The 22121-nt window shown below is 42.8% G+C and overlaps 1 protein-coding gene across 3 annotated transcripts in view; it reads right to left on the bottom strand.

Annotated features, from left to right (window-relative positions):
- Window positions 1-18573, bottom strand: part of LOC138855181 (uncharacterized) — a 204225-nt gene extending 185652 nt beyond the window's left edge. For all 3 annotated transcript variants that reach the window (XM_070102948.1, XM_070102951.1, XM_070102950.1), the window contains exon 1: window positions 18275-18573. In XM_070102948.1, the coding sequence (XP_069959049.1) occupies window positions 18275-18283 (9 nt within the window). In that variant the 5' untranslated portion in view covers window positions 18284-18573. The remainder of the gene's footprint in view (window positions 1-18274) is intronic.
- Window positions 18574-22121: the final 3548 nt, after the last annotated feature.

Genomic DNA, 22121 nt, shown 5'->3' with positions numbered 1-22121 from the left:
CACAGATATAGCCCCACTCCATAAATGTGGCAGCAAAGCATTAGCTAAGAACTATAGACCAATAGCTCTAACGTCCCACATCATAAAAATCTTTGAAAGAGTGCCAAGAAGCATGATTGCAAACCACCTGGATTTCCAAAAACTTCACAATCCAGGGCAACATGGGATCAGGGCAGGTCGCTCCTGCCTCTCACAACTACTAGATCACTCCCCTCAAGGAAGGTTCCTTGATGTTGGTGAGGGGCTCTTGATTTAGGGAATTGGATTTGTGCTCCAGTTCCCCGAATTAAGCCTGAATGCCTTCCACATCCCCCCCCCCCAGGCGCTGTATAATCCTCTGGGTTTAGCACTTCCCCCTTGATTATAATAATAATACTGGATCACTATGATATGGCCTTGGATGCACTAGAAGAAAATCAGAATGCAGATGTAATATACACAGACTTTGCAAAAGCGTTTCACAAGTGCGTTCATGGCATAATAGCACACAAAATACGTGCTAAAGGAATAACTGGTAAACTGGGGAGATGGATCTTCAACTTCCTAACCAATCGAACAAAAAGAGTAGTAGTCAAGAGTTAAATCGGAGGCTGTCATAGTGAAGAGCTCTGTTCCACAAGGCACAGTACTCGCCCCCATCTTATTCCTTATCCTCATATCAGACACAGACAGAGATATACACCACAGCACCGTATCATCCTTTGCGGATGATACTAGGATCTGCATGAGGCTGTCATCTGCTGAGGACGAGGTTAACCTCCAAGAAGATATAAACCAAGTTTTCCAGTGAGCAACGGAAAACAATATGATGTTCAATGAGGACAAATTCCAACTACTCCGTTATGGAAAACTGGAGGAGATAATAACTAGAACAGAGTATACTACTGACTCCGGCCATACAATACAGCGGAAAAATAATGTAAGGGACCTGGGAGTAGTAATGTCTGAGGATCTCACTTTCAAGGATCACAACAGTGCCACGATCGCACGTGCAAAGAAAATGATAGGATGGATAATGAGAACTTTCAAAACGAGAGATGCCAAGCCAATGATCATTTTCAAATCATTTGTTCTCTCTAGGCTGGAATACTGCTGTACATTAACATCTCCGTTTAAAGCAGGTGAAATTGTAGATCTAGAGAGTGTACAGAGAACCTTTACTGCACGTATAAGTTCTGTCAAGCACCTTAACTACTGGGAACGCTTGGAAGCACTTGACTTGTACTCGTTGGAACGCAGGAGGGAGAGATATATCATAGTCTACACTTGGAAAATCCTAGAAGGAATGGTCCCGAATCTGCACACAGAAATCACTCCCTACGAAAGTAAAAGACTGGGCAGGCGATGCAAAATACCCCAATTAAAAGTAGGGGCGCCATTGGTACACTAAGGGAAAACACCATAAGTGTCCGGGGCCCAAGACTGTTCAACAGCCTCCCACCAAGCATAAGGGAAATTACCAATAGGCCCCTGGCTGCCTTCAAGAAGGAGCTGGATAGATACCTAAAGTTGGTGCCGGATCAGCCGGGCTTTGGTTCGTACGTTGGATTGCGTGCGGCAAGCAGTAACAGCCTGGTTGATTAGGCCCTGATCCACCGGGAGGCCTGGTCGTGGACCGGGCCGCGGGGGCGTTAATCCCCGGAATAACCTCCAGGTAACCTCCAGGTAAGAGACAAAATATGTTATGATATGGTGTCAATATTTCACCCATACAAAATTACGTATCAAGGAACCGAATGCACGGTGAACAAAAAAATATTTTTAGGCATAGAAATTATTTAAGGGATGAAAAGACAATGAAAAACACCAGGAGGTACTGAGATATATTGTACTTCAATTTCGTTTCAAGAAAGGTTCCTTGACGTTGGTGAGGGACTCTTGATCTAGGGAATTGGATCTGTGCTCCAGTTCCCTGAATTGAGCCTGAATACCTTTCATCCCTCCCCTACAGGTGCTGTATAATCCCTACGGGTTTAGCGCTCCTCCGTGATTATAATAATAATAATAATAATAACAATAATGTACTTCAATCCACACCAGGGTCAAATTTACAACCTTAAGTACAACTCGTACAGGAGAGATCAGGGATATTTATACCAAGTGACCTATTACATGATGGTACAGCACTAGTGGTATTAACTTAACCCAGACATCACAAACGGTAAAGCCTCATTCTTTTTTATTAATATTCAAGGTTTAAAAATAAGTATAATACATATAAAATTATGGTGGGCTCCTTACAGAAGCAAATGTAATGCTTTTGGAGGATGCACTGAAACACATACAAGGGAAGTTCAGGCCTGTGAAATATGTGCATATATGTAAGCGGGTAAATAAGTTACTGGAAGGAATAGGAAGGATTATCTAAGAGACTCGCTTTCTTATACGGAAATCTCGAAATTATCAAATGATTCAGTAGAAGTACTAGGTATTAAGGTAGAGAATAAGGATCTGGTAATAATCCTTGCATATAAACCATAACCACTATAACATACATGGTGTTTGATGCACTGGAGGACATTATTATACACAGACTTTGCCAAAGTCTTCGACATGTGCGATCATGGTGTAATAGCGCAAAAATGTGTGGTAAAGGAATAATTGGAAAAGTGGGCAGATGGCTCTTTTAAGTATCTAACCAATAGAACTCAAAGAGTAATGGTAAACAGTCAAGTCGGAGGCTGTCAGTGAAAAGCCCTGTACCACATGGTACAGTACTCGCCCCTATCCTTTTCCTAACATAAATGTAAACCATAGCAGACGATACTAGAATTTGCATAAGAGTACCATCCATTGAGGACACGGTAAATCTCCAAGCTAATATAAATGAAGTTTTTCAAAACAATATGATTTTCAGTGAGGACAAATTTCAGTTACTCCGTTATCGAAAACTTCAGGAAATGATAGCTAGAACGGAATATACAACAAATTTTAACCACATAACAGAGCGAAAAACTAGTGTGTAGGACTTGGGGGTAATGTCACAGGATCTCACTTTCAAAGATCACAACAGTGTCACTATCACATCTGCGAGGAAAATGATAGGATGAATAATGAGAACCTTCAGAACAGGGGATGTCATGACAGAGATGATCCTCAAGTCACTTGTTATATCTAGGATGGAATATTGCTGTACACTAACAGGCTCATTTGCAAGGCACATGAAATCGCAGACCTAGAGAATGTACAGAGAACATTCAATGCACGGGTTAGTTCAGGCAAGCATCTTAATTACTGGGAATGTTGTTGTATGACCTTTGTTGGTTTAGCGCTTAGTTTTGAAGTCCCTTGACCTGTACTTCCTGGAATGCAGGCGAGAAAGATACATCACAATCTACACCTGGAAAATCCTTAAGGGACTAGTCGCATATCTGCACACATAAATCATTCCCTACGAAAGCAAACGACTAGACAGACGGTGCAACATACCCTCAATGAAAAACTGGGGTTCCGTGAGTACATTGAGAGAAAACGCAATAAATGTCCGGGGCCCAAGACTGTTGAACAGCCAACTATCACACATAAGGGAAATTACCAATATAACCCAGGCTGTCTTCAAGAGGAAACTGGATCAGCTGGACAGTGGTTTGTACATTGGTTTGCGTACAACCAGCAGTGACAACCTGGTTGATCCGGCCCTGATCCACAGGGAGTCCTGGTCGAGAACCATGCTGCTGGGGTGTTGACCTCCGGAACAATTCCCCATTTAGACAAAAAAAATCAGGTCAGAGGTGAGGGGTTCCTAATCGCATATGATGTGAAACTAACGAAGAAAATACAAACAGGAGTAGACCAGGAAATACTATAACTGGATCTGGACAAACTGCAGGATTGCTCTGACAAATGTCTTTTGGAATTTAACTCCAGTAAGTGTAAAGTTATGAAAATGTGAGAAGGGCAAAGACGTCCGGAAACAGCGTACAGGCTCGGAGACAAGTTTTGCAAACCTCCCTGAAAGAGTAGGGTTAGGTAAGGTTTGTCAGGAAACAGGACAAGCTGCGGGTCATATGATGACCCGCAGCTTGAGTTTCGGTCATCTGGCCGAAGCTTTTCGCTGGCTTATCTTTCCACCCCTTTGAACATTATAGCTATGATTATAACTATTTGGTGGTAATTTCCCTGAAAGATGACCTCGGCGTGAGCATAGTCCCGAACATTTCGCCTGAGGCACACATCAACCGAATAACTGCTGCAGCAAACGCGAGACTGGCAAGTATGAGTAGCTTTCAGAAACATTAACAAGAAGGCATTTACAACCTAATACACCGCATGTCATTCCTCTCTTAGAGTATGTAGTGCCAGTTTGGAAGCAGCATTTGCTAAGCACGTAAAGAAGCTGAAAAAAAGCGCTGAGATTTTCAAGGAAACTAGTCCTAGAGGTGAGAGGGTATAAACTGTGAAGAAAGGTTGCAGGAACTAAACCTGAGCTATGGAGATTAATCATATGATCCACTTCGTGCAGATTTTGGGTATTTAACTGAAGCTTTCTTCTAGTTTACAGGTCCACCGTGTAAAACTATCATAATTTTTTTTTCGGTTTCTCAAAGCTATTTAAAACAAAATAAAACAATATTGTGTCCTAAGATGGTACAAAATTAACTAACGCAGTGTCCCAAGATGGTTGATTTACCGGATTTTTTTAAGCCTGTCAACTGCACGAGTGTCAATATGTAAAACTCGCAGCAGCCTACACACCACCTGTCGAGGATACTTTGGTACCTAAAATAATAAATTCAGTGTATATACAGTAAAAGATACACACTTCTGTGTATATAACAGTGAGTTTAACAAGGTTAACTGGGTATCAAGTCTCTCAACTACACGAGGGTCATTAAGACTACATGTAACCTGCCCACCACCAAAAATACTTTATTTCTTAATATAAGGATTAAAGAAAAATCTCGGCATATTCAGTGAGGGACATATATCTCTTGGTGTATATCTCCTTGATGGGGATGTATATTTTATTCTTCAGGAAATAGGACAAGTGCTTCCTGACGCTGGTCTTAGTCACATGATCTACTAACTGGATGGAACTTTTGGTTACATGACCAAGACCTTCCGCTGCTTACTTTCCCACCCTTTGAAAATTACACATCACATTGTGATTTTATATAACCTTGGTTGGTTAATTGGATTTGAAACCTATCGGTTACTCAAGGGTCATTAAGGTTGCGTGTATCCGGTTAACCACCAGTAATATAAACTCTCCGCATATATATACAGATTAATTATTTTATCATTGTTGTTGTCCAAGAAGGATATACGCAGGAGGACTGAGAACATACATGATTAACCAGGAGACATAACGCATTACAAACAATTCTGGAAAAATACCCTGACTTTGCTCACTGTAAATAAAGCTAATATTTGCATTAATAACTCATTGTGATCAGTTGTGGACGTGTGAATGGTTCATTACATTTGTAACTTGTTCAGTTATCAAAACTTTGGGACCCAGTCCCTGACCCATTATGTGCCTCTGTAATCTCTTACACTACCGCCCACATGATGGGTACGGGGCGCATAATAAACATTAAACTAACATAACGCACAATAAGGAAGTAATTCAGTCAAAACCAACTCTTTCCTGTTACTTATTCTATCCTAAGCGTGAGAGTAGAAAAGGAAAGAGAAAGGAATGAATAATGAAGGAGACAAAAACTATGATTCCTGAATTTAGAATTTACCATAAAAATATTAAGCAGTGCCCTTCATCCCGTGAGTGAATACTGTCAACAAGACAACATGGGGCAGTCACTCATCTCATGAGTGAACACTGTCAAGACAACATGGGGCAGTGTCACTCATCCCATGAGTGAACACTGTCAAGACAACATGGGGCAGTGTCACTCATCCCATGAGTGAACACTGTCAAGACAACATGGGGCAGTGTCACTCATCCCATGAGTGAACACTGTCAAGACAACATGGGGCAGTGTCACTCATCCCATGAGTGAACACTGTCAAGACAACATGGGGCAGTGTCACTCATCCCATGAGTGAACACTGTCAAGACAACATGGGGCAGTGTCACTCATCCCATGAGTGAACACTGTCAAGACAACATGGGGCAGTGTCACTCATCCCATGAGTGAACACTGTCAAGACAACATGGGGCAGTGTCACTCATCCCATGAGTGAACACTGTCAAGACAACATGGGGCAGTGTCACTCATCCCATGAGTGAACACTGTCAAGACAACATGGGGCAGTGTCACTCATCCCATGAGTGAACACTGTCAAGACAACATGGGGCAGTGTCACTCATCCCATGAGTGAACACTGTCAAGACAACATGGGGCAGTGTCACTCATCCCATGAGTGAACACTGTCAAGACAACATGGGGCAGTGTCACTCATCCCATGAGTGAACACTGTCAAGACAACATGGGGCAGTGTCACTCATCCCATGAGTGAACACTGTCATCAAGACAACATGGGACAGTGTCACTCATCCTGTGAGTGAACTTAGCACCATAGAGACAAACATTATACTCTGTTTCTCCTCTCTGAGTTCATACACCAAATGCCACATTATAACCTCCCTAATACGAATCCTACCTTACACTACTACTACTAATAATAATAGCAATAATAATAACAATAATAATAATAATAATAATAATAATAATAATAATAAATTATAAAAAATAAAAAGAAATATAATTACCCCATATAACCGCCCAAAATCACCTCCTAGCTCACCCCTTTCCCAAAAACGTTACTAGCAAAACTCCAAATAGTTTGAAACACAAATGACAGCCCAGGAACAGGCAAAAATGTCAGCCACGACATCACTCCCCCCCTCCCCCGCTCTCTCTCTCCTCTCTCCCTCCCTCCCCCCTCTTTCTCTCCACCCAACGGACACTCCAAAAAAAATCATGATTCTGCAGCGTTTTCCGAGGTTCCTCCGTTCATCCTCACTCTGCGTCGCTTCATAAATCCTCTCGTACAGTTCTATTCTGCCTCTGTATTAAAGATGCCTAAACCACTCTCTTTCTCCCTTTACCACCAGTTCCTAGATTTTTCAACGATTTTCTAGATATTCCCACCAGTTTCTAGATTTTCAAGCCAGTTTCTACACTTTTTTCACTAATACGACTTAGTTTTTCCCACCAATCCATATCATATTCTTGGGGAAGCGCTAAACGCGTTAGGTTCATGAATTATTATAATCATGGGGAGCGCTAAACCCGTAGGATTATACAGCACCTGTTGGGGGATGGAAGGTAAATAAAATCTATATAAAATATAGGGGGTGGTAGGAGAAAATTTTCAAACAACTTCAGGGAAAACCTTGAGTTTTCCCTGAAGTGTATTATTCTGTTCTTTTCTCTGAGGATGAGGGTCCCCAGGACAGTTCCAGAGGTGGTACCTCCCTATATATATATATATATATATATATATATATATATATATATATAGATATATATATATATATAGATATATATATATATATATATATATATATATATAGATATATATATATATATAGATATATATATATATATATATATAGATATATATAAATATATATAGATATATATATATATATATAGATATATATATATATATTAGATATATATATATATATATATATATATATATATATATATATATATATATATATATATATATATATATATATATATATATATATATATATATATATATGTCGTGCCGAATAGGCAGAACTTGCGATCTTGGCTTAAATAGCAACGCTCATCTTGCCATATAGGACAAGCGAAAATTTGTGTATGCAATAATTTCGCCAAAATCATTCTGAACCTAACGAAAAAAATGTATTTCACTGTGTTTGTTTAGTATTAAATTATTGTAAACAAATCTAAAAGATATTTAGTTGGGATAGGCTAAAATAAATTGTTCTTGTTATAATAAGGTTAGGTAAGTTTTCTAAGATTCTTTTGGTGTAAAATTATAAATTTTTACATCAACATTAATGAAAAAAATATATCTTTAAACGTATGAGAGAAAATTTCAGAAAGGACTTAATTTTAAATGAGTTCTTGCTAATTGACCAGTTTTACATATTCGGCACGACATATATATACATATATACATATATACATATATACATATATATATATATATATATATATATATATATATATATATATATATATATATTATAGGGAGGTACCGCCTCTAGAACTTTACTGGGGAGCCTCATCCTCAGAGAAGACAATAAACGTACCTCAGGGAAAACTCAAGGTTCTCCCCGGAACTGTTTGAATATTTTCTTCTCCTACCGCCCCCTATATTTTTATGCTGCATGCTAACTTTATTAATAGACAGAATACATTGATAAAAACACAAACATGAATACATTGGTACAATATATCAAAGGTCATGAGTCTCCTCCAGCTCATTCGAAGCCGGACACGAGTCCAGTATGCAGCATTCATTTCCCCTCTGGATTAGGTTAATTATGTTTGATACGTACCTCCTGGTGTTGAATTATGCTAACCCCCAAATCCTTTTCTTATCCTACTCTGCTCCCTTATCTTTCATTTGTTTGGATTGAACTCCAACAACCACTTGCCAGACCATTTCCACTGCCTATCCATTGCGTGTTTAATCACAAAACTAAGACATTTTTCCTGTCTTTCCGGTCCATCCCTAGTAAAAAATATGTATATATAACATCAAAAGATGTTTAGGAGACACTAAATTTTGGTTTATAAATAATTCAACCTAGATTACATGACTCGCGTCTTGTTTGGGTTTGAGGTCATGGTAAGAGTTTAGTCTGTGATGACTACCGCAGCGCCCTCTGATGTCCTTGTAGTGGTGACCACACATCTCCAGAATACTGCCCACCAGCAAGCTTTTGACTGGTGACTGTCGAACGGATGTTGGTAGCTCAGGTACTGATGTATTGGTGGTGCTGTGATTGTGTGGTGGTAGTAGCAGTGGTAGCAATGGCGGTAGTGCACTAGTAGTGATATGGTAGTCATGGTGGTATAGTAGAGATGGTAGTGGTGTTGTAGGGCTGATGGTCCCCACCATCAGCCCCATTTACCAGACGCTCTTTATGTTTTCGTGCTTACTCTGATCATTCCCTGTGAAGTTGCTTCCTCCTACTCCTCTTCATGTCTCTCCTGCTCTTCCTGTCTGTCTTCTTCCTTTTCATTTCTGTTCCTCCTCTTCCTGTTCTACTTCTTCACCCTCTCACTGAACTGCTTAAGAAACTACCCCCTTCCTCCCGGATGTAGACTCAACACACACGCTCAGCATTACCTGTTTGTAGACAGTGATGGCAGCTTGTTACCTTGCTGCCGTCTCCCTCACACCACCCAACATTGTGTTTTTACTCTCGAAGAAAATACGAGACCCATTAGGGGGTCACACGCCACTGAAATTTTTGAAGAATGAGGAAGTCACCTAGCCATGTAAATTTAAGAAAATGCTCGGGAGGCAGCGTTATTATTTATTGATGGGGAAGCGCTAACCCAATAGAGGGCATACAGCTCAAGGGAAATAAGAGGTAATTAGCTCTTATCAAAGGGGAGCTCAAATGCATTGAATCAAATTAATTCCCTTATTATATAATTATTATAATAATGGGGAGCGGTAAACCCGTAGGGATTATACAGCGCCTGTGGGGGAGGGGATGGAAGGTATTCAGGCTTAATTCAGGGAACTGTAGCACAAATCCAATTCCCTAGATCAAGAGCCCCTCACCAGCGTTAAGGAACATCCCTTGAGGGGATTATTCGTTTGAAGTGAGTCGTCACTGAAGGAACCTGCAATACAGTGAATTTATTTCCTGCAGCATCGTGCTCCCTCGTATTTAAGACCCATGATTGGAATAATAACAACTTAGTGTCACAGATGTTTTAGTAGTGCTGCTATTTCTTGGTTGTAGCGGCTGTTGTGGAAACAATGACCACCATGGAAACATTGCTTTGACTGCTGCATCTGACACAAGGTGGTAACAGGGAATTATACTCTGAACCTGAGGTGAAACAAAATATAAACACAAGCACGGCGTTATTCTTACTATATTATCTTGAGAGAGAGAGAGAGAGAGAGAGAGAGAGAGAGAGAGAGAAACTGCAGAAGGTGAGTGTGCTTGGAGAAGGTCCAAGGAACTTACCGATCATAAAGTCAAGTGTGAGGGAACTGATATTGAAGGAGAATGGATATAGGGATAAAGGAAGAGAAACTCGCGGGAGAGAGAGAGAGATAGAGAGAGAGGGGGGAAGAGGAGTGGTAGATTCACTTATTTTCCCCTTCTCTCTGTCTCTCTCTCTCTCTCTCTCTCTAACCTTTGACAAAGTTAAGAGGTTCTACTTGCTCTTCCAAGCTAAGAATTGTCATCCACTCCCAGGTCGTTTAGGGGTGGGTCTGGAGGGTCGTCTGGCCTGGGCCTCAACCTCAAAGGATGGCAAACAAATTTAGACACTTATTCACTTTGATATTTATTACATGAAATCTCAGTTTACCTTAATTATTAGTGAATTTCCAAAGATTGTTCTTATAAAAAAAAGGAGCTACACCAATGTGGGACAGTCTATGTTGGTCGACACCAAACAAAGGATAGAAAAGCATTTGTGTTAACAACTTCAATTTATGTTTCGCATTTTGTTGAACAATCTTAGCTTTTTCCACGAGGCGTTTTTTTCTGATATAAAATTATTACTATTCTGAAGGGAAAGCTCACTATATGTAGGGGTTGTGGAGATACTGATACCATGGAAAAATAAACACGAATGCAGTGTACTGTGGTCCTTTACTAACTACGTTTCGCCCACACAGTGGGCTTTATCAAGTCACAGAGCTGTTTGTCACTTGATAAAGCCCGATCCATGACCAGGCCTCGCGGTATATCAGGGCCTGATCAACCAGGCTGTTACTGCCGACCGCAGTAACTCCTGTACATGTTAGCTCAGTGATTTCAGTACTTGTTGATTTCATGCTTAAGGTGAGGGAGGTCACTGAAGAAAACATTATACAACACTGGAGGGTCTGGAAGACTGAAATAGTCAAAGATCGCAAATGCTTGTAGTTTTACCGGGTTACGGTGCCACACCCATTTAAGGCAACAGTAGTGCCCAGTGCAACTACACAACTGATCTTCGGTTCAACCAGTGACTGGTGCTACATAGTGACGAGGTTCATCCAGTGACTGGTGCTACATAGTGACGAGGTTCATCCAGTGACTGTTGCTACATAGTGACGAGGTTCATCCAGTGACTGGTGCTACATAGTGACGAGGTTCATCCAGTGACTGGTGCTACATAGTGACGAGGTTCATCCAGTGACTGGTGCTACATAGTGACGAGGTTCATCCAGTGACTGGTGCTACATAGTGACGAGGTTCATCCAGTGACTGGTGCTACATAGTGACGAGGTTCATCCAGTGACTGTTGCTACATAGTGACGAGGTTCATCCAGTGACTGGTGCTACATAGTGACGAGGTTCATCCAGTGACTGGTGCTACATAGTGACGAGGTTCATCCAGTGACTGGTGCTACATAGTGACGAGGTTCATCCAGTGACTGGTGCTACATAGTGACGAGGTTCATCCAGTGACTGGTGCTACATAGTGACGAGGTTCATCCAGTGACTGGTGCTACATAGTGACGAGGTTCATCCAGTGACTGGTGCTACATAGTGACGAGGTTCATCCAGTGACTGTTGCTATATAGTGACGAGGTTCATCCAGTGACTGGTGCTACATAGTGATGAGGTTCATCCAGTGACTGGTGCTACATAGTGACGAGGTTCATCCAGTGACTGTTGCTACATAGTGACGAGGTTCATCCAGTGACTGGTGTTACTAAAAACAACAGACATAGCCCCACTCCACAAAGGGGGCAGTAAAGCAACAGCAAAGAACTACAGACCAATAGCACTAACATCCCATATCATAAAAATCTTTGAAAGGGTCCTAAGAAGCAAGATCACCACCCATCTAGAAACCCATCAGTTACACAACCCAGGGCAACATGGGTTTAGAACAGGTCGCTCCTGTCTGTCTCAACTACTGGATCACTACGACAAGGTCCTAAATGCACTAGAAGACAAAAAGAATGCAGATGTAATATATACAGACTTTGCAAAAGCCTTCGACAAGTGTGACCATGGCGTAATAGCGCACAAAATGCGCGCTAAAGGAATAACAGGAAAAGTCGGTCGATGGATCTATAATTTCCTCACTAACAGAACACAGAGAGTAGTCGTCAACAGAGTAAAGTCCGAGGCAGCTACGGTGAAAAGCTCTGTTCCACAAGGCACAGTACTAGCTCCCATCTTGTTCCTCATCCTCATATCCGACATAGACAAGGATGTCAGCCACAGCACCGTGTCTTCCTTTGCAGATGACACCCGAATCTGCATGACAGTGTCTTCCATTGCAGACACTGCAAGGCTCCAGGCGGACATCAACCAAATCTTTCAGTGGGCTGCAGAAAACAATATGAAGTTCAACGATGAGAAATTTCAATTACTCAGATATGGTAAACATGAGGAAATTAAATCTTCATCGGAGTACAAAACAAATTCTGGCCACAAAATAGAGCGAAACACCAACGTCAAAGACCTGGGAGTGATTATGTCGGAGGATCTCACCTTCAAGGACCATAACATTGTATCAATCGCATCTGCTAGAAAAATGACAGGATGGATAATGAGAACCTTCAAAACTAGGGAGGCCAAGCCCATGATGACACTCTTCAGGTCACTTGTTCTATCTAGGCTGGAATATTGCTGCACTCTAACAGCACCTTTCAAGGCAGGTGAAATTGCCGACCTAGAAAATGTACAGAGAACTTTCACGGCGCGCATAACGGAGATAAAACACCTCAATTACTGGGAGCGCTTGAGGTTTCTAAACCTGTATTCCCTGGAACGCAGGAGGGAGAGATACATGATTATATACACCTGGAAAATCCTAGAGGGACTAGTACCGAACTTGCACACGAAAATCACTCACTACGAAAGCAAAAGACTTGGCAGACGATGCACCATCCCCCCAATGAAAAGCAGGGGTGTCACTAGCACGTTAAGAGACCATACAATAAGTGTCAGGGGCCCGAGACTGTTCAACTGCCTCCCAGCACACATAAGGGGGATTACCAACAGACCCCTGGCAGTCTTCAAGCTGGCACTGGACAAGCACCTAAAGTCAGTTCCTGATCAGCCGGGCTGTGGCTCGTACGTTGGTTTGCGTGCAGCCAGCAGCAACAGCCTGGTTGATCAGGCGCTGATCCACCAGGAGGCCTGGTCACAGACCGGGCCGCGGGGGCATTGACCCCCGAAACTCTCTCCAGGTAAACTCCAGGTAAACATAGTGACGAGGTTCATCCAGTGACTGGTGCTACATAGTGACGAGGTTCATCCAGTGACTGGTGCTACATAGTGACGAGGTTCATCCAGTGACTGGTGCTACATAGTGACGAGGTTCATCCAGTGACTGGTCCTACATAGTGACGAGGTTCAACCAGTGACTGGTGCTACATAGTGACGAGGTTCATCCAGTGACTGGTGCTACATAGTGACGAGGTTCATCCAGTGACTGGTCCTACATAGTGACGAGGTTCAACCAGTGACTGGTGCTACATAGTGACGAGGTTCATCCAGTGACTGGTGCTACATAGTGACGAGGTTCATCCAGTGACTGGTCCTACATAGTGACGAGGTTCAACCAGTGACTGGTCCTACATAGTGACGAGGTTCATCCAATGACTGGTGCTACATAGTGACGAGGTTCAACCAGTGACTGGTGCTACATAGTGACGAGGTTCATCCAGTGACTGGTGCTACATAGTGACGAGGTTCATCCAGTGACTGGTCCTACATAGTGACGAGGTTCATCCAGTGACTGTGCTACATGGTGACGAGGTTCATCCAGTGACTGGCCTACATAGTGACGAGGTTCATCCAGTGACTGGTGCTACATAGTGACGAGGTTCAACCAGTGACTGGTGCTACATAGTGACGAGGTTCAACCAGTGACTGGTGCTACATAGTGACGAGGTTCAACCAGTGACTGGTGCTACATAGTGACGAGGTTCAACCAGTGACTGGTGCTACATAGAGACGACGTTCAACCAGTGACTGGTGCTACATAGTGACGAGGTTCAACCAGTGACTGGTCCTACATAGTGACGAGGTTCAACCAGTGACTGGTCCTACATAGTGACGAGGTTCATCCAGTGACTGGTGCTACATAGTGACGAGGTTCAACCAGTGACTGGTGCTACATAGTGACGAGGTTCATCCAGTGACTGGTGCTACATAGTGACGAGGTTCATCCAGTGACTGGTGCTACATAGTGATGAGGTTCATCCAGTGACTGGTGCTACATGGTGACGAGGTTCATCCAGTGACTGGTGCTACATAGTGACGAGGTTCATCCAGTGACTGGTGCTACATAGTGACGAGGTTCAACCAGTGACTGGTGCTACATAGTGACGAGGTTCATCCAGTGACTGGTGCTACATAGTGACGAGGTTCATCCAGTGACTGGTCCTACATAGTGACGAGGTTCAACCAGTGACTGGTCCTACATAGTGACGATGTTCATCCAGTGACTGGTGCTACATAGTGACGAGGTTCAACCAGTGACTGGTGCTACATAGTGACGAGGTTCATCCAGTGACTGGTCCTACATAGTGACGAGGTTCATCCAGTGACTGGTCCTACATAGTGACGAGGTTCATCCAGTGACTGGTGCTACATAGTGACGAGGTTCATCCAGTGACTGGTCCTACATAGTGACGAGGTTCATCCAGTGACTGGTCCTACATAGTGACGAGGTTCATCCAGTGACTGGTCCTACATAGTGACGAGGTTCATCCAGTGACTGGTGCTACATAGTGACGAGGTTCATCCAGTGACTGGTCCTACATAGTGACGAGGTTCATCCAGTGACTGGTGCTACATGGTGACGAGGTTCATCCAGTGACTGGTCCTACATAGTGACGAGGTTCATCCAGTGACTGGTGCTACATAGTGACGAGGTTCAACCAGTGACTGGTGCTACATAGTGACGAGGTTCATCCAGTGACTGGTGCTACATAGTGACGAGGTTCATCCAGTGACTGGTCCTACATAGTGACGAGGTTCAACCAGTGACTGGTCCTACATAGTGACGAGGTTCATCCAGTGACTGGTGCTACATAGTGACGAGGTTCAACCAGTGACTGGTGCTATATAGTGACGAGGTTCATCCAGTGACTGCTGCTACATAGTGACGAGGTTCATCCAGTGACTGGTCCTACATAGTGACGAGGTTCATCCAGTGACTGGTGCTACATGGTGACGAGGTTCATCCAGTGACTGGTCCTACATAGTGACGAGGTTCATCCAGTGACTGGTCCTACATAGTGACGAGGTTCAACCAGTGACTGGTGCTACATAGTGACGAGGTTCATCCAGTGACTGGTGCTACATAGTGACGAGGTTCATCCAGTGACTGGTCCTACATAGTGACGAGGTTCAACCAGTGACTGGTCCTACATAGTGACGAGGTTTATCCAGTGACTGGTGCTACATAGTGACGAGGTTCAACCAGTGATTGGTGCTACATAGTGACGAGGTTCATCCAGTGACTGGTGCTACATAGTGACGAGGTTCATCCAGTGACTGGTCCTACATAGTGACGAGGTTCATCCAGTGACTGGTGCTACATGGTGACGAGGTTCATCCAGTGACTGGTCCTACATAGTGACGAGGTTCATCCAGTGACTGGTGCTACATAGTGACGAGGTTCAACCAGTGACTGGTGCTATATAGTGACGAGGTTCATCCAGTGACTGGTGCTACATAGTGACGAGGTTCATCCAGTGACTGGTCCTACATAGTGACGAGGTTCATCCAGTGACTGGTGCTACATGGTGACGAGGTTCATCCAGTGACTGGTCCTACATAGTGACGAGGTTCATCCAGTGACTGGTCCTACATAGTGACGAGGTTCAACCAGTGACTGGTGCTACATAGTGACGAGGTTCATCCAGTGACTGGTGCTACATAGTGACGAGGTTCATCCAGTGACTGGTCCTACATAGTGACGAGGTTCAACCAGTGACTGGTCCTACATAGTGACGAGGTTTATCCAGTGACTGGTGCTACATAGTGACGAGGTTCAACCAGTGATTGGTGCTACATAGTGACGAGGTTCATCCAGTGACTGGTGCTACATAGTGACGAGGTTCATCCAGTGACTGGTCCTACATAGTGACGAGGTTCATCCAGTGACTGGTGCTACATGGTGACGAGGTTCATCCAGTGACTGGTCCTACATAGTGACGAGGTTCATCCAGTGACTGGTGCTACATAGTGACGAGGTTCAACCAGTGACTGGTGCTACATAGTGACGAGGTTCATCCAGTGACTGGTCCTACATAGTGACGAGGTTCAACCAGTGACTGGTGCTACATAGTGACGAGGTTCATCCAGTGACTGGAGCTACATAGTGACGAGGTTCATCCAGTGACTGGTCCTACATAGTGACGAGGTTCAACCAGTGACTGGTCCTACATAGCGACGAGGTTCATCCAGTGACTGGTGCTACATAGTGACGAGGTTCAACCAGTGACTGGTGCTACATAGTGACGAGGTTCATCCAGTGACTGGTGCTACATGGTGACGAGGTTCATCCAGTGACTGGTCCTACATAGTGACGAGGTTCATCCAGTGACTGGTGCTACATAGTGACGAGGTTCATCCAGTGACTGGTGCTACATAGTGACAAGGTTCATCCAGTGACTGGTGCTACATAGTGACGAGGTTCAACCAGTGACTGGTCCTACATAGTGACGAGGTTCATCCAGTGACTGGTCCTACATAGTGACGAGGTTCATCCAGTGACTGGTCCTACATAGTGACGAGGTTCATCCAGTGACTGGTGCTACATAGTGACGAGGTTCAACCAGTGACTGGTCCTACATAGTGACGAGGTTCATCCAGTGACTGGTGCTACATAGTGACGAGGTTCAACCAGTGACTGGTGCTACATAGTGACGAGGTTCAACCAGTGACTGGTGCTACATAGTGACGAGGTTCAACCAGTGACTGGTCCTACATAGTGACGAGGTTCATCCAGTGACTGGTGCTACATAGTGACGAGGTTCAACCAGTGACTGGTGCTACATAGTGACGAGGTTCATCCAGTGACTGGTGCTACATAGTGACGAGGTTCAACCAGTGACTGGTGCTACATAGTGACGAGGTTCATCCAGTGACTGGCCCTACATAGTGACGAGGTTCAACCAGTGACTGGTGCTACATAGTGACGAGGTTCAACCAGTGACTGGTGCTACATAGTGACGAGGTTCAACCAGTGACTGGTGCTACATAGTGACGAGGTTCAACCAGTGACTGGTGCTACATAGTGACGAGGTTCAACCAGTGACTGGTGCTACATAGTGACGAGGTTCATCCAGTGACTGGTGCTACATAGTGACGAGGTTCAACCAGTGACTGGTGCTACATAGTGACGAGGTTCAACCAGTGACTGGTCCTACATAGTGACGAGGGTCAACCAGTGACTGGTCCTACATAGTGACGAGGTTCAACCAGTGACTGGTCCTACATAGTGACGAGGTTCAACCAGTGACTGGTCCTACATAGTGACGAGGTTCAACCAGTGACTGGTCCTACATAGTGACGAGGTTCAACCAGTGACTGGTCCTACATAGTGACGAGGTTCAACCAGTGACTGGTCCTACATAGTGACGAGGTTCAACCAGTGACTGGTCCTACATAGTGACGAGGTTCATCCAGTGACTAGTCCTACATAGTGACGAGGTTCAACCAGTGACTGGTGCTACATAGTGACGAGGTTCAACCAGTGACTGGTCCTACATAGTGACGAGGTTCAACCAGTGACTGGTCCTACATAGTGACGAGGTTCAACCAGTGACTGGTGCTACATAGTGACGAGGTTCAACCAGTGACTGGTGTGGGATTTTGGGTGAGAAAAGTACAATAAAATTAGTGAAATAATATAGTATTTATCTTTGTTGATGACAGCTGAAAACACCTTCAGTCTCTACCAGGGTTTTCCTTCCACCTTTGCTGTCTTTTCACTCACCATGGCTGAAATGAAGGTGATTATAACTAGGGTTAAATACACGACCTACTGACATATATTATTAGTATGTCAGGTGTATCACCTGGAAGTCGTGGGTGACCCTTACTTGTATTTTGGGCTTGGGACCGCCCATCACGGCCAAGCTTAACATCGACCCTAGGCACTACAGTGGAATTAGGAGGAGGTCCAGTAAAATAGTGACTTACTCGGCTCATTGTAATGGGAGCTGGTGACGTTACAACGTCAAAGAGACGTCACTATCGATGGCTTGACTGATGACTTTGGAAGTTTCTTCTCTCCTGTCATCTACTTGGCACGTGTCGCCTGACGGCTATCACTCGCCAATAGTCCGTAATTATTCGCGGCAGGAAGAGTGTCTTCCTGGAGACTGTCAGTGATACGATACAGGATTATGATGCACATAATACATCCACGAATGTTTCCACATTCAACACGGTGTGGCCCGGCCAGGTGGCCCCTGGTCATTTCTGTCACACCTTAACTGGTCGAGTTCAAACGGCAATCTGCCTGTTGCACCCTCAACCCTCCTTTTATGGGCGGTTATCTACTGACACGGTGGCTACAGGCATAGATGCCTGCTCTGGTGACAGCTGAATCAAAAGGAGCGGATTCCTTGAGTCTAAGGTGCCAGCTGTGGATTATGAAGCCCACAGTTATATCAACAGATTATAAGAAAATTATTTCAATTTTTCCCCAGTTCTGGAGAATAGCAACTTTCTGACAAACACACGTTCGTAAAATCTTGGAAAAACGCCCATAAAAGTGTAAATTCTGCTGGACACGTGTAAATACTGGGTGTCGATCTTATCTGCTCTGGATCTGCAAACCAATTAGAAAGTGTCTTGATTTTGCAGGATCAGAAACACATTAAGGTAAATGGGCGTTTCTGATATGCTACAATTTAAAACTGCTGAGAGCAGGATGCTTTGTTGCAAGACATGTTAGCTTCAGCTTTGTTAGTGGAAAAAAGAATAGATCATAACCCTTTCCTGCTCTCGAGTGGGGGAAAGTAGAGAGAGGGGTTTTAGCCCCCTTAAGAGGGGTTGCTGCCCCGAGAGGGGGGTCGATGCCCCCTTCGAGAAATTTTCTCCAAAGACTGGTGCAATAAATTAGTGAGGTTCACTCAGTGACTGGTGCCACACAGTGTATAGGTTAGACATATCAGTTGCAGGCGACTATTCTAAAGGTGTGTGTGTGTGTGTGTGTGTGTGTGTGTGTGTACTCACCTAATTGTACTCACCTAATTGTGGTTGCAGGGGTCGATACTCAGCTCCTGGCCCCGCCTCTTCACCGTGTGTGTGTGTGTGTGGTGTGTGTGTGTGTGTGTGTGTGTGTGTGTGTGTGTGTGTGTGTGTGTGTGTGTGTGTGAGTGTGCACGCTGACGTCTCCCCTCCCTACTGACTGCTGACTCAGCACCCCTTAATCTAGTCAGCGGAGGCGGCAGGGTTCCTGCTGACTCAGGAGGGAGGGAGAGAGGGGAAGGAGGGAGAGAAACACGCGAACAATGGCAGAGAGAAAGAGAGAGAGAGAGAGAGAGAGAGAAAGCAGGACGAAAGCACGAGATCAATTATATTCATGAAGCGCTAAACCTCTATGGGCCATAAACCACCTGGGGGATGGGAGGTAAATCAAATCTTATCCAAGGAAAGAAAGAGGTAGCTCCAATTCCATGGATTAAGAGCCCTTCAGCATCCGAGCAGCCCTAAGCGATACCTTTGGGCAAGTCTCCTAACACCTGATACCCCTGTAAGTAGTTATCTGTGTTAGTCGACTAAGAAAGCTTATTTAGGTACAGATACACATAGGTACAGTTACATAAATTATCATATATAAGTAGCGTAGGTGTAAATTACCTAGGATAACACAAAAATTACCTAGGATAACACAAAAATTACCTAGGATAACACAAAAATTACCTAGGATAACACAAAAATTACCTAGGATAACACAAAAATTACCTAGGATAACACAAAAATTACCTAGGATAACACAAAAATTACCTAGGATAGCACAAAAATTACCTAGGATAGCACAAAAATTACCTAGGATAACACAAAAATTACCTAGGATAACACAAAAATTACCTAGGATAACAAAAATTACCTAGGATAACACAAAAATTACCTAGGATAGCACAAAAATTACCTAGGATAGCACAAAAATTACCTAGGATAACACAAAAATTACCTAGGATAACAAAAATTACCTAGGATAGCACAAAAATTACCTAGGATAGCACAAAAATTACCTAGGATAACACAAAAATTACCTAGGATAACACAAAAATTACCTAGGATAGCACAAAAATTACCTAGGATAACACAAAAATTACCTAGGATAACAAAAATTACCTAGGATAGCACAAAAATTACCTAGGATAGCACAAAAATTACCTAGGATAGCACAAAAATTGTGATGAATGGTTTGAAAAACCGACAAGTTGAAGATTGAGACACTTATGCAACATATGGGAATCTTTATTCAGGAAACGTTTCGCCACACAGTGGCTTCATCAGTCCAATACAAAGAGGAAGGCGTAAGGAGAGGAGGAGAATGAGGTAATCAGTCCCTCAACCTGGAGTCGATGTGTTCAGTCCATCAATCTTGTAGAATGTACGACTCCAGGTTGAGGGACTGATTACCTCATTCTCCTCCTCTCCTTACGCCTTCCTCTTTGTATTGGACTGATGAAGCCACTGTGTGGCGAAACGTTTCCTGAATAAAGATTCCCATATGTTGCATAAGTGTCTCAATCTTCAGCACAAAAATTACCTAGGATAACACAAAAATTACCTAGGATAACACAAAAATTACCTAGATAACACAAAAATTACCTAGGATAACACAAAAATTACCTAGGATAACACAAAAATTACCTAGATAACACAAAAATTACCTAGGATAACACAAAAATTACCGAGGATAACACAAAAATTACCTAGGATAGCACAAAAATTACCTAGGATAGCACAAAAATTACCTAGGATAACACAAAAATTACCTAGGATAGCACAAAAATTACCTAGAATAGCACAAAAATTACCTAGGATAACACAAAAATTACCTAGGATAACACAAAAATTACCTAGATAACACAAAAATTACCTAGGATAACACAAAAATTACCGAGGATAACACAAAAATTACCTAGGATAACACAAAAATTACCTAGGATAGCACAAAAATTACCTAGGATAGCACAAAAATTACCTAGGATAACACAAAAATTACCTAGGATAACACAAAAATTACCTAGGATAACACAAAAATTACCTAGGATAACACAAAAATTACCTAGGATAACACAAAAATTACCTAGGATAACACAAAAATTACCTAGGATAACACAAAAATTACCTAGGATAACACAAAAATTACCTAGATAACACAAAAATTACCTAGGATAGCACAAAAATTACCTAGGATAACACAAAAATTACCTAGATAACACAAAAATTACCTAGGATAACACAAAAATTACCTAGATAACACAAAAATTACCTAGGATAGCACAAAAATTACCTAGGATAACACAAAAATTACCTAGATAACACAAAAATTACCTAGGATAACACAAAAATTACCTAGGATAGCACAAAAATTACCTAGGATAACAAAAATTACCTAGGATAACACAAAAATTACCTAGGATAACACAAAAATTACCTAGATAACACAAAAATTACCTAGGATAACACAAAAATTACCTAGGATAGCACAAAAATTACCTAGGATAACAAAAATTACCTAGGATAACACAAAAATTACCTAGGATAACACAAAAATTACCTAGGATAACACAAAAATTACCTAGGATAACACAAAAATTACCTAGGATAGCACAAAAATTACCTAGGATAACACAAAAATTACCTAGGATAACACAAACAGGTCAAAGTGACTTATTTCCATCTAGGTCCTACTTATTTCCCTTTCCTTGAAAGGGAAGGATAACACCTCGTAGCCTGTTAACTGAGGTAGGATAACACCTCGTCGCCTGTTAACTGAGGTAGGATAACACCTCGTAGCCTG

The sequence above is a fragment of the Cherax quadricarinatus genome, chromosome 84 (assembly GCF_038502225.1).
Source record: "Cherax quadricarinatus isolate ZL_2023a chromosome 84, ASM3850222v1, whole genome shotgun sequence".
Taxonomy (NCBI): Eukaryota; Metazoa; Arthropoda; class Malacostraca; order Decapoda; family Parastacidae; genus Cherax; species Cherax quadricarinatus.
The sequence above is the reverse complement of the archived record's forward strand: the minus strand, read 5'-3'. Positions and strand labels throughout refer to the sequence as shown.